The sequence below is a fragment of the Phascolarctos cinereus genome, unplaced genomic scaffold (assembly GCF_003287225.1).
Source record: "Phascolarctos cinereus isolate Bilbo 61053 unplaced genomic scaffold, phaCin_HiC Scaffold_2;HRSCAF=192, whole genome shotgun sequence".
Taxonomy (NCBI): domain Eukaryota; kingdom Metazoa; phylum Chordata; class Mammalia; order Diprotodontia; family Phascolarctidae; genus Phascolarctos; species Phascolarctos cinereus.
Window position 1 is genome coordinate 316,872,822 of NW_027555625.1, and position 14,097 is coordinate 316,886,918.

At 41.0% G+C, this 14,097-nt stretch overlaps 1 protein-coding gene across 2 annotated transcripts in view; it reads left to right on the forward strand.

The window, feature by feature from the left end:
* TTI1 (TELO2 interacting protein 1) overlaps positions 1 to 14,097 on the forward strand; it is a 42,106-nt gene that overhangs the window by 10,779 nt on the left and 17,230 nt on the right. Inside the window, exons 2-7 of one of the 2 annotated variants that reach the window (XM_020990754.2) lie at positions 1,290 to 3,628; positions 6,397 to 6,603; positions 8,493 to 8,641; positions 9,540 to 9,680; positions 12,625 to 12,829; positions 13,135 to 13,222. In XM_020990754.2, the coding sequence (XP_020846413.1) occupies positions 1,321 to 3,628; positions 6,397 to 6,603; positions 8,493 to 8,641; positions 9,540 to 9,680; positions 12,625 to 12,829; positions 13,135 to 13,222 (3,098 nt within the window). In that variant the 5' untranslated portion in view covers positions 1,290 to 1,320. The remainder of the gene's footprint in view (positions 1 to 1,289; positions 3,629 to 6,396; positions 6,604 to 8,492; positions 8,642 to 9,539; positions 9,681 to 12,624; positions 12,830 to 13,134; positions 13,223 to 14,097) is intronic. The other variant, XM_078150208.1, reaches the window with a different exon arrangement.

Below are 14,097 nucleotides of genomic sequence, written 5' to 3' on the forward strand. Positions count from 1 at the left end.
TAACAAAGTAATCTTCCTATGACACACATCCATTCACATCAGTCTCTTACTCAAAAATTTTCTGTGGCTTCTTATTGGCTACAGAATCAAATCAATCAACAGGTATTTATATGTGCTAGACATTGAGAATACAAAGACAAAAACCAAAAACTCTTGGGAATTCTAGAACTAGTATAAATACAACAAATACACAAAGCAAGTGCAATATAGTTTCTGGAATTGAGAGTAGGAGATAGCTGGAAGGGTCTCACACAGGAGGTAGAGCTGCCCTTAGCTTAGCATTCAGGGTCCTTATGGTCTGGTTCCATCCTGCCTTTCTGTCCTTATTTCAGACACCTCTCCTTCATGCATTGTATATATTCCCACCCGACTGGACTACTGGTTTTTCCCTGACCTAATCCTAGCCTCTCCCAACTCTGTGCATTTGCACAAGCATGCCTGTGTACATCATTCTGTGCCTGAAATTTTCCATGTCTTCAGTTGAAAGTTCTGTGTCTCCTTGAAGGCTCAGTCCAGGTACTACTTCTCCTGATTCTTCCCCTTTCCTTTCCCATTTCTGCCATCTAAAAGTGATTTCAACCTCCTCGTGTTTCTTATAGCACTTTGTCTTGATCTCTTCCTTGTACTTATTTTTGTTTTGCTTTTTATAGAACTTATATGTGTTTTACTACCCCTTCCAGGACACCCACATTGAATTGTAAGCTTCTTGAAGCCAGGGATTATGTCTGTCATCTTCATATCCCCAGTGTGGCTTACAGGGTCTTACATGTAGTGAGTACTTAGCAGTTGTTTGTTGAATTAAATTGGAAATTGAACCCTTGTTTGAATCTAAGGGATGTTCGGGAGGGTGGAACTGGGGAGGCAAGATGGCTGTCTTCAAGTATCAGAAGGGCTGTCATGTGGAATACACATTAGGTTTGTACTACTTGGCCACAGGAGGACATAAGAAGTTATAGCTTTTGAGCTTTCAGCTCAATATAGGGAACAAGTTCTCCACAATAAGACCTGTCCATAAATAGAACCACTGGCTCAGGAGATAAGGTGTTCCCAGTCACTGGAGGTCTTCAGTGGAAGCTGGATTTCTTGTCAAGAATATTTTAGACATATTCATGCTTTGGGCTGGCCTAGATGACTTTGGAGGAGATCCCATCCAACTCTGTAATTCTTTAAATTCTAGTATATACTTAAAAACCAGTTTCATCACTTCATAGTTACATCTCCTCTAACCTTTTAGACAAGGGGATTTAGATTTGTTTTACTGAGAAGAATTTCCTTGTTTTGGACTACAGGAAGTTTTCTCAAGAAGAGGACTTCTGAACAATGGCAGTTTTTGATTCTCCCCAGGAAGCATTTGGCATTTTACGCCCAGTTTGTGTTCAGCTCACAAAGACACAGACAGTGGAGAATGTGGAACGCCTTCAGTCAAAACTGCATGTTGTGAGTGATTCTGTTCTTCAAGACCTTCAAGAATATGTCCTCTTTCCCTTGAGATTTGCCCTCAAGACTCCAGGCACCAAAAGAGAGAGCCTGGTCCAGAGTGTAGTAGAATGCATCACATTTGTCCTTTCTACAACATGTATAAAGAAACAGGACCTCCTTCAAGAACTTTTTTCAGAGCTCTGCCTTTGCCTGTCTTCTCCCAATTCCCAACAATCAGCACCTGTTTCAGAAGAATTAAAATTGGCTGTGGTCCAAGGACTCCATACATTAATGCATTCAGCCTTTGGGGATATAATCCTCAGCTTGTATCAACCTTGCACTCTTCCCCACTTAGGATTTGCTATATCTTTATTGTTAACTTTGGTGGAACAGGAGAAATCAAAGCAAATTAAAATTTCTGCCTTAAAGTGTTTACAAGTTCTTCTCCTACAGTGTGACTGCCAAGACCATCCCAAGTTGTTAGATGACATTGAGACAAAACAACTTGGGGATTTGTTAGCTTCTTTTTTGCCTGGGATCTCAACTGCGTTGACCAGGATTATCACGGGAGACTTTAAACAAGGTCATGTGATCATCATATCTGCCTTAAAAGTCTTTTACAAGACAGTTGGCTTCATTATGGCTGATGAACAATTAGCAAGAATTCCAAAAGATAAAGAGAAGCCTTCTGTTGAACACAGGGTAGCAGAACTTATGGTCCATAGAGATGCAAATTGGGTTAAAAATACTGGAGATAAGTTGACTGCCCTTATTGAAAAAATAGTTGAATTTGTTTCAGTTCATCCACACTGGAAGGCAAGGATGGAATTGATAGAACTTGTCCAGGATCTTCTTTTGAAGTGTACACAATCCTTGTTGAAATCTGTTGGCCACCTTTTGAAAGTTTTGGTGGGTTTGGTAAATGATGAGAATCCTGATGTCCAAAGCAGATGTAATAATGTTCTCAAGAATTTTGCAGATCAAAGGATAGTTGTTGAGAGCAGGGCACTCACTGACATCCTGTCAGAAAATCTACACTCCCTTGCTACAGCCCTTCCCCGCCTGATGAGTTCACAGGATGATCAAGGCAAATATTCTACTCTCCTCTTATTACTTGGTTACCTGAAACTCTTGGGCCCCAAAGTTAACTTTGTTCTACATTCTGTAGCCCACCTTCATCGCCTGTCCAAAGCACTCATACAAGTGCTAGAACTAGATGTGGCCGATGTGAAAATTGTCGAAGAGCGACGCTGGGCCTCTGATGGATTGGCTGAATCTTCCAGTTCATTGTCGGAGCCACCCTTATTCAAGAGCAAAAGCCAGAGGAAATACTTTCGGTTCTTCACAGATGAGCGGATTTTCCTACTGTTGAGGCAGATATGTCAGATGCTTGGTTATTATGGGGATCTCTATCTGCTTGTGGATCACTTCACAGAGCTGTACAACGAGTCTGTCATCTACAGAAAGCAAGCTGCCATGATCCTTAATGAACTAATTGCAGGGGCTTCTGGGTTAGAGGTGGAGGTTCTTCATGAAACCGATTGCAGAGCAAGTGCAGAAGAACTGAAGGAGATCATAACATCCATTCTTGAGGAATACTTAAGCCAGAAAAACTGGTATTTGGTCACTTCTAATGAAGCTGAGGGAAACAGAGGGGAGTTAACAATGAAGCATTCAGACCTTCAGGCCATCACATCTGGTGTTCACACCTGCCATTTCTCATCACTTCCATCATCTTCAGAGCTTAGTCCCATTGTCTGTTCTATGAATAGCAACATCTGGCAAATATGCATCCAGTTAGAAGGAATTGGCTGCTTTGCGCATGCGCTAGGAATAGAATTTCGTTTTCTTTTAATGTCAGCTCTCTACCCAGTGCTTGAAAAAGCTGGAGACAAAACTCTACTTATTAGTCAGGTAGCTACTGGCACCATGATTGACATTTGTCATGCCTGTGCCTACGACTCTCCCCGGGACCTGATCAATCATAATGCTGACTATTTAGTGAATGAGATATCCTTAAATCTGCATCAGATGTCACTGTCCTCTCATACCCCAATAGTCTTGGAAATTATGTTCCAGAACTCAGATGCTAGCTTGCTTCCTTTGGTGGAAGACGTGATTCAAGATGTACTGTTCAGCCTGGACCAGTTTCATGATGAGAGAGCTGCTTCATTCCTCAGTGTTCTACACACAGTGTTGGCAGCCTTAGGTAGAGTGGAAACCTTTTCTGGTACATAATTTGGGGAACTAACCATATACCTATATGATAGCCTAACCACATTTTACCAGGCTTTTCCTGTTTGTAAAATAATAGACTATGTGTAGTCATATTTATGTTGTGTTATTTTGAATTTCAAATGATCAAATGAATTAACATGTGTAAAATGTTCTTTGCAAACTTTAAAAGTGCTTATAAATACTAGCTGTTTTATTTAATGATAATGGAAAATTGTGTCAGTGCTAATGGTGTAATAGGAATAGCATGGATAATTGAATACTGTGTCACGGATAATTCAGAAATCTCATTTTAACCATTAGAAACAAAGACTTGAAAGTGTTAGAGCTGCAAGGGACTTGTGAGTCCTATTCCTGGGAATAGGTGTTGGGCAGTGGTGACAAGGCAAGCTTCATCTTAGGTCCTAGATTTGGAGTTGAAAGAAACCTTAGGAACCATCCAATCCAAACCTCTCATTTTACAAATAAAGAAACTGAGGCCCAGAGAAGTTCAGTGATTTGGCAAAAGACCTACAGTTTACTCAGCAACAGAACTAGAGTTTGAACCAAAGCCCTGCCTCGATGCAGTGCTAGTTCCCTCTACACCACCCCAGAAAGGTAGTCAGATACAAGCTTAAAGGGCATCGTCTGGGACCACAGTCCATCCGCAGCTACCTGCTTAAACAATGTGAGTGACTCATTCCAGATCCTTTGTGTCTTCTCACTTTCAGTAGACAAATAAGATCAGCAAAACACCTGGTCTCACATACACAGACACACACATGCAACCTTGGTGAGAACAAACTAGCCCGGCAGACCCCAGGGAAGGCTCAATATCTCACCCTCAGTAATAAGAAATAATGTTCCCGGGGACCATACGCTCATATGCTGTTAGAGATGGAAAGGATTGTAGAAGCTGTCTAGTCCAGTCCTTTCTTTGTGCAGAGAAGGAAACCAGGCCCACAGAAAGGAAGTGATGTTGGTGTTGTTCAGTCATGTCCCACTCTTCAGGACCCCATTGGGTTTTCTTGGCAAAGATCCTGGAGTGATTTGCCATTTCCTTCTCCAGCTCATTTTACAGACAAGGAAACTAAAGGCAAACAGTGGATAGAGCACCAGACTTAGAGTCAAGAGGACCTGAGTTCAAATCCATCCTCAGACACATAACATTTACTAGCTGTGTGACCCTGGGCAAGTCACTTAACCCCTTTTGCCTCACCAAAAAAAAAAAAGAATTAAAGAGGTATAATGAGGTACTGGTGATAAAGTCTGTCAAGATCATTAAATCAGCAGGTTGGGCCTAATATGTTTTATGGTTGTTTCCAATTCAACAAAAAATGTATTAAGTATCTACTGTATGCAGGCCCTTGTGCACAGAGGTGGTCTGGTATAGTGGAAACAGCAGTATTTGGGGTCAGAGGACCAGGTTTTGAGTCCCTTGTATGCCTCTAGGTAGCTGTGTGACATTTCTGGGCTTCAGTTTCCTCCACTGGGCATAATAATACTCTGCGTCATAGAGCTGTTGTGAATCGGCTTAAGTCAGATTATGTGCAAACAAGGCACTGTGTCAGACCTTGAAGTGCTATATATAATGTCATCCACTTTTACAAAGACTAAATGCAGTACTGTCCCAGTCCTCATAGCGTTCCCGGTTTACTAGGGAGATGGTCTATATGCACAAACACAAAGAGAAAATAGCAATTATTCTCATAGAGAGGACCTCATAAAACATCCATAGAGTATTTAAAGAAGATTGTAGATGGTACCAGTTCTTTCAACAGAAATATCCTAAGTGAAGAAGGGCAATTTATTAAGCTGCTCTATTTTGATGGAAATATCTCTTTAAGAATATGCAACACCCTATGTTCACCAAGAAGCCTTTTAATTACTGAATAAGTAGTTTTCCGGAATGTACTTAGCAGCTAGAAGGGAGTCATACAGATGACCAGTTGCTAAATAGACATACCAGTGTAAACCAGCAAAGGATATTCTCATTAAGAAGTTGGTCTTTTGTGAGTTTAGTTAGAAAGAACTAGTGCTTCATCGTTGTGCCCTGTCTGGCCTCCTAGTATGTGTATGTGTTTAGGGTCAGGGATGGATTAAAATTATTGTTGTGCCTGGTCTAATCCCAAGCCCAGTGTATGCTCCTTCCTTCCTTATTAAAAAGGAAAATAACTAGGCCTTAAAGATTAGGACCACAGAATTTTAGAGTTGGAGTGGACCTCAGAGGTCATCGACTTCAGTGCCCTGTTTCCAAATGAAGAAACTGAAGCCTCAGTTTTTAATACCTCACTGAGGTTTTCTCCTTGATGTATCGATAACAATGGAGAGTACACAGTAATAATAAATCAGGTTTTTACAGGTTAAGTGATCGTCAAAGCCTGTCTTAGCTCTAGATGCCATGATTGGAAAGACCAATCTAAAAAGTACTCAAAGGGGGAAAGTCTCAGATAGGAAAGTATATAATCAAGCCTTTATTAAGCACTGTGTGCCAGGCAATGTGCTAGTCACTGGAGATAGTGAAAAACAAAATAGCTTCATCCCTGAAGGAATTTATATTCTACTGAAATGTAAGCTATCTGGAAGAAAAGAAGCATTTGATAAGAACAAATTCTTGAGTATTTGTCTCTAGAATCTATCCTGCCCACTGCCTCTTCAGTAATAAAGCAGGGGTACTATATTGAGGGCCTGGGTCTGTCACTTATGTACCACCTTTGTTGGTAGATGTTTCTGCTAAATGTCATGATGGTACTTTCTCTCTAGCCCGTTGGTTCCCAGAGGCCAAAGATGACAAACAGCTCCAGGAGCAGAATTTCAGGAAGGAGAAATATGATTTACACCAAAGCTCAGCAACTCTTGGGAAAGGATTTGCATTTACCACCCCTGCTGAAGAAATAGAACAGTTTTTGTTGGACTACCTCAGAAATAAGGATGTTGCAGATGGAAATGTCTCCAATTTTGATAACGAAGGTAATTTTTAAAAAAGACATCTGTTAGTGTTGGGAATCCAAGGTAACTTGACACTAGTCTATTGTTTTTACTGTTGTCCACTTCTGCCCTGTATACTGCCCTCCCTCTGACCTCAGTCCAGATCTTCACACACTGAAGGATTAATAAATTAGAAGAACGTCTTCAAGTTTAAAATGCCAAAAAATAATGAGCTTGCTGGTCTCAGCATCGTGTAAAATCAGACTGAGTCTCAAATTAGTTTGTTCTGTGGGAACTGGGCAAAATATGTTCTGGTAGTCTCTATACTAGAACTGTGGGGTGAATCGAATCCAATAATTCTGGGATAACAGGGAACAGTAACTCATTAAAGCTAACTGCAACAAATTCTTTCTGAATAGCAGGAAAGCATTGCAAATAGTATTTGGTACCCAAATAGTGATTTATTCAGAGTTCAGTCATGGTTTCCTCCAAAGGCAGAGCTTCCTTATTGGAAATCTGTTAGGTTATTTCTTCTCAGATTTGTTACTTGGGCTAGCCTCCATCCTCCTTAGCCTTTTCCTGAATACCTCCCACCCCCACTGGTAACATTTTCAATGGGAAAGATGACTTGATATCTCCTAGTCCTCATTTGTCCTACCTTGCTGAAATAGCTACCTTTTCAGGCAATCCATTGTTATGAATCAATTGATGTGGATCAATTGAAATGAAAAGAAGTTGGATAGGAACAGGCCATTATAAATAAAGCCTTCCAGGAAGAAAAACCAAGAGCCCTCCATCAAGCTGGTTTGATAGGTGAATTTAAACAGCAGATCCTTCTTGGGAAAAACTTGCCATCCTCCCAGTTCTCATTTGGCATTCATTGTACAAAGTGTTGTTTGTGTGCCTCCAACCAGAGGGAGCGTTTGTTTGCTTATACCACGTACCTGTGTAGTATTTAAAGTACCTTTCTGTGAGAAATCTAAATTGTATATGGACACATTTGCCATCTCTGGTATAGTAGGCAGAGTCCCAGATGAGGGGTCAGACCCAGCTTGTTGTGTAGGCTCTGTTGTCACCAGCTATGGACTTAGGGCAAGTCTGTTAAATTCTCTGAGGTTCTGGTCTCTCATCTGTCACATAGAAATGATATCTCTACTACCTGCCTTACATTACTGTTTCAAAGCTTATTTTGAAGTCAGAGGACCTGGGTTCGAATCTTAGCTCTGCTATGTACTACCTAGGGTACCTTGAGCAAATTGCTGAACCTCTGAGGAAATCTTCAGTTTCCTGCACTGTAAAATAAGAGGATTAGACTAGATGATTTCTAAAGTCTCTTCTGCACTACATCTTAAATCCTAGATCAAATAAAACCATATATGCAAAACACTTTACCATTTTAAAGGGTTTCACAGAATGTAAACTATGCGGCTATAGGGGGCTAAACTTGGAGTCAGGAAAATTTCAGTTCAGATTCTGTTTCTGACATTTATTCTGTGCGATGTTATGGAAAAATCACTTAATCTTTCAATATTTCAATTTCTTTATCTATAAAATGGAATTCAAGTTTTCCTGAGCCTCAAATGAAATAATATATATAAAGCACTTTGCACATTTTAAAGCACTGTGTAAGTGTCAGATATCATCACCATCATCATCATCATCATTCAGTTTCTTGTCTCCAGTTTGTCATGGCAGTGACAAGGGACATCTGTGGGCATTGTTAGACTTGCCTGTTTTAACAGAGGAAACATGCACAGAAATGTTAAAGAAAGATTTTAATTGGTTTTGAACTTCACTGTTTAAGGAATGATCATTAGGGGCTAGGAGTGGGGAAGAGACCACTCACTACCTTGAATTTGGTTTCGGAGAGCTCCTCCCCTAGTTGTTGATACAAGTCTCTCTGCAGCTGCCAGTTGTGCCCTGTTTTCCAGAGGAGCAGCCACTGCCTTCTGAGGCAGAGATGAATGATGTCTGTCCAGATGTGGAAGCCTCCCTGCCAGTGCAGACCCAGATAGCCAAGGATGTGATGGAGAGGTGCATCCACTTGCTGTCTGATAAGGATCTGAAGACGCGCCTGAAGGTCAGTGTGCCTTGTCTACTCTGTATTTGTAGACTGCAGGATGTAAAGAGGGTTGGCCTTGTCGAGAATGACTATTCTGATAAGAGAGCAGCCTCCCTTATCTTCAGGTCCATGTGTGGTGGCCAAGAGAAGGCCCTGAAGGGATTTATCTGTGAGATGGTGGTATTATGTCTGTCCATGCCAGCTCAATTACCAGAAGAGAGCTGATCCCCTCTGAATCAAGAAGCAACAAAGTTGTATGACGTTCAGAGAATCCATAGGAAAAAGTAAGAAGGGTAGAAAAAACATTTATTTTTCTGAACTTTATTTTAGTGCAAGATACAAGCTTTGGTTCTGCTGGTATTCTTAAGTTTTTAGTAGTGGTCATTCTTTCATGCCTGCCAACAGTCATTGCTTATCTCTGTTTTCCTTTTCCTTCTTATGAGAGACTCCAATAGTTACTCTGTTCTCTCTCCCCCCAGTCCCCATATTCAACTTCCTTCATAGAGAGGGTTTAAAATGAGCATGCTTATAAGAGCTGTACCTTTTTTCCCCTTGTACCCATCATTCTGTCATCTCTCTCAGTCTCCTTTTGCCCCAGTGCACAGTAACTCCCTGTGCAGCAGATACAGTGATAGAACCAACTAGATATGAATGAAAACGTGCCTTTGGTGGCCATGGGCCAAAACACTAAATTCATCTTAAATCTGGACTTTGGGCTGAAACATAGCACAGTGTGCTCTCTCATGCACAGAAAAAAGAGAAGAATCTGAGGTCCCACTGCCACCATGACCACCTTCTCACACCTCCACCTCACCCTAGCCCTCTCAAAATCATTAAAATTGAATTTTGTTGTCCTTCAGTCTCCACGTGCAGACCCTTCACTGATCATTAATTCATTTTCATCTTGTTTGCTCAGGTTCTGGATGTGTTAGAACTGTGTGTGACTGTTCTTCATTCCCATGAGAACCAGCTACTTCCCATGGTTCATCGGGCCTGGCTGCCACTTGTGCACCGACTTACTAATGATGACCCACTGGCTGTTCTCAGAGCCTTTAAGGTACAGCATTGACCTCCTCCCTGACACTAGCTTTGAGGCCTTAGTGAGTGAGGGAAAGTTAGTTAAGCTTCTGGTATCTAGAGCAGCATGGTCTGCTGCACTAGTGTCAAAATCAAAACGAAACAAGGGCCACCAAACCATACGTAAGGATCCCTGCGGGCTGCATGTTGACTTAGAAAATCACACATTAACATTATCTGTGTTCTGTTGTATTTTTTTATTTTGTTGAACATTTTCCAGTTACATTTCATCTGGTTCAGACTATATTGGGGCGTGTTGTGGGCCACATACAGTCTGAGGACCTCGAGTTTGACACCTGGTCCAGTGGAAAGAGCATCATCCCATAAGGGAAAAGGCCTTCTCTGCCATTCACTCACTATGTGGACTGAAGCAAATCACTTAACCTGCCAAGGCTTCTGTTTCCTCAGTTGTCAAGGTTGGATAATACTTCCTGACCTCACTGTCTCACAGGGCAATTGTTGGAACAAATGAGATATGTATGAAAGTACCTATAAAAGTTAAATATGTGTAATATAATAAAAATGACAATTCTGCCTAAACTAATTTACTTAATCAGTGCCATACCAATCAAACTACCAAAAAATTATTTTATAGAGCTAGAAAAAATAATATGTAGAGAAATGTAAGGTGGTATTATTATTTCGTTGGGGAACTTCCTGGATTTCTTTGCTCTTTGTTGAAGCAGGAGGAAGGCAGGCAACGGACATTTATTAAATGCCCACTGTTCTCCAGGCACTGTACTAAACACGTTGTAATTATTGTCTCCCTTCATCCTAAAAACAACCCTGAGAGGTAGGTACTGTTATTATCATTGTTTTATAGTTGAGGAAACTGAGGCAGAGAGATGTTAAGTGACTTGCCCAGGGTCACACAGCTAGTAAGTGGCCAAGGTCATGTGTAAACTCCTGGTCTCCAGACTCCAGGCCCAGCACTCTATCTACTGCACTAGCTGCTGCCTAGCAGAAGCATTTTCACATTGTTTTTATGTGTCTACAGCATGTGTCCACAATATAAATGTAATTCTTTTTTTTTTTTAATTACTATTATTCTGAAAGCCAGAACTTCAGAATGAAATATATACAGTATTGCTGAGTGGTTGTTGTTCGTAGATGATTTTTCCTTTATGAAAAGTATCCGTACTTTCAAGAGCGATTGGGAAAAGGAGGACAGGATAGAAAAGGGGATAGGCTAGAGAGTAGAGGTTTGGATCTATGATTTCACTGGTTTAGTGAACTCCTAGAGGAGAAAACTCCTTCATCAAAGTAAGTTGGCACCTTCTCTTCAATGGTATTAGAGATCTGCTCAGAACACTGTGAGGTTACATGACTTACCCAGAGTCACAGAGCCAGTATGCATTCGTGGTGAAATGCTTCCTGGCTGCAAGGCCAGTACTGTAACCATTACCCTGCACTGCCTCTCCAGAAAACAGAGAAATTTGTGACTTTGTGTTCCATATCTGATACTGCTTCACCCTCCTTCCCCCAAATATGTTAATGACATTGATAGACCTGTGACATTTTATGCTTCCCTGTTAAGGTACTTCAAGTATGTGCCTAGATCCATCCCAAGTAGCCATTCTGTGTCTTTATTATTAATCAGGAGAGCTTAAAGAAAATTTATTATATCCTTTGTTTTCAGTCTTTCACTAAAGTAATGCACGTGTTTGTATTCTGCTAGAGAGGTTAAAAGGAGGCATGCAAAGAAACTGCACGTTGTGAAGGGGAGAGTAATAATAATGATTAAAGCTCATGTTGGTGCAACATGCTGGGCTTCCTGCCCAACAGTTCTGTGAGACAGGGAGTGCAAAAAATTATCCTCTCCATTTGATGGATGAAGGAACTGAGGCACAAAGGAGAAATGATTTGCCCAAGGTCACAGCTTGTCACATAAAGTAAGGCTCAAACCCAGGCATTCTGAGTCCAAGTCCCCTTTTTTCTCTTCTCTTTTGTCTGTTTCTCTCCTTCTCTCCCTCCCCCCTCACCCCCTTCCTCCCACTCTCTCTCCACCCCCCCCCATACCTGGAGTTCCTTTGTCAAGATATTTGAAGAGAATGAACAGTGGATAGAGCGTTAGAAAAGCTGACTGACCAGCTTTTGCTCTGTCCTTGATATAGCTAATTAATTTTGGGCAAATGACCCACCTCACTGTACCTCAGTGTTTTAAACTTTATTTCTGGAAGTAGAGAAGAAGCTGTCCTGTCCCCTTCTCTTGCCAAAGAATATTATTGAGAACCAATAAATTTGAATTGCTTCAAGGTTTCTTTTATTCTTAATGGGTCAGTGAGTGGTATGTTGGAATGAGCTGTGGACCTGATGTCAGGAGAGAATCTGGGTCCAATCCCAACTTTTCCTAATTACTACCTGAGGGACAGTGTGAGGCAGTGCAGCAGAGTGGATAGAGAGCTGACTTCAGAGTGCTGACCTGAGTTCAGGTTTCACCTCTGACACTTATTGGCAGTGTGACCCAAACCAAGTCACCTAACCTCTCAGTAACTCAAGCAATTGTCTAAGACTGTAATTTGAAGAACGGTTTTTGATCTACCGTGGTGGAAGGATTTTCCTTATTGGAAGTTCCCCACACCAATGGAGTCACAAATCCAGACCAAAATTATTAGCCAAAAGAAATAAGTAGTATGGAAATCAAGGAGTTAATCAGCTAGCACTTTGAATTATTCTCTGTGTAACATATATTTACAGATAAAAAATACCCTGGAGCAGAGCCCTCCAAACTCATAACTGTTAGAAGTACAGAACACAAGCCAGAAATTAACAGTAATTCTATTTCATGAGGCAAAGAGATAGATCAAATTAAATTACTAAGTATTCTTTGGTTATCTTCTTAGGAAACATTTTCTGAACAATATTGAACATATACTTCAGTAAACACTAGAGTTTGGACGGGACTTGGGGGTCTCTTTTTATAGGTGTTATGCACCTTGGGGAACAAATGTGGTGATTTCCTTCGGAATCGGTTTTCCAAAGACATCTTGCCGAAGCTGGCTGGCTCCTTGGTCACCCAGGCTCCTGTCAGCTCCAGGGCTGGACCTGTCTACTCGCATACACTCGCCTTCAAATTGCAGCTGGCTGTGTTGCAAGGTCTGGGTTCACTTTGCAAGAAACTGGACCTGGGTATGTACCTACCTGATTAACCAGTCCACTCATAAAACAAAATTGACACCGCCTCAGCCCCATCCTGGCACTCCCACTTACATCCTGATCTGCTTTGCGTAGCTCATCTTATCTTTTTACCATCTCCCTTCATTTGACTAACCTTCAGTTGGTTGCTTTGGCCTCATTTTGCAATTACTCTGGGGAAAGAGGAAGGAATAGAGGGCATCTTTTCTCACTGTTCCTGTTGCATCAGACAGTACTTGGTTGCTACTTGTCCTGAATGAATCCTGAAGGCCACTGCCTGCTTTGTTTTCTCTCGGCAGGTGGGGGTGACCTGAATAAAGTGGCAGATGCCTGCTTGATTTACCTGAGTGCTAAACAGCCCATGAAATTACAAGAGGCTGCCAGGAGGTAACACCACTCCAACATATGCCTACACATACATATCTTTCTGTTTGTGCTAAATTATTGATGTCTCAGTAATGACAAACAGGGTTAAAAATAATTTCTCCCTTCTCTAAACCCTTCTTGCCAAGTTAAGGTCTATTTGTTTAACTCTGCTATTTGTAGGGTTGAGGTTTTTATCTAGTGACATTTCTCTTTGTAAATAACTTTTGCAAAGGGGTCAAAAGATTTTAGAGCTGAAAGGGACATTGTAAACCATTTAATACAGCCTCTCCATTTTACAGTTGAGGAAACTGAGACTGAGAGACTTACCTAAGGCAACTCAGTCAGGAAATGGTAAAGTCAGGGTTCAAATCCTGGTTTTTTTAGTCCAAGTCCAATACTAAGCTACTCTGCCTACTCCATCCAATAACAGTAACAGTTCTGAGAAGCCGGAAAAGAAAACTAGTGATATAGTAGAAAAAGTACTGTACTAGAAGTCAAAAGACCTGGATTCTATTGTCTTTGCCAGTAACTAGATGTGGCATAGACAAGTCACTCCTGGGCTTCGTTGGTCTTCTCTGTAAAATAACTCAACAAACATTTGTTAAGCATCTACTGTGTGTCAGGCACTTTGCTAAGAGCTAGGGATACAGATACAAAGAAACAATCCCAACTGTCTGAGATTTTTTTTTTGTTTTTTTAATTTAGTTTTCAACATTTACTTGTATAAGATTTTGAGTTCTAAATTTTCCCCCCTGCCCCCTCCCCAATCTAATATAGGCTATACTTGTACAGTCAAATTAAACATATTTCCACATTAGTCATGTTGTAAAAGAAGAATCAGAACCAAAGAGAAAACCATGAAAAAGAGAAAATAGTATGCCTTGTTGCATTCAGAC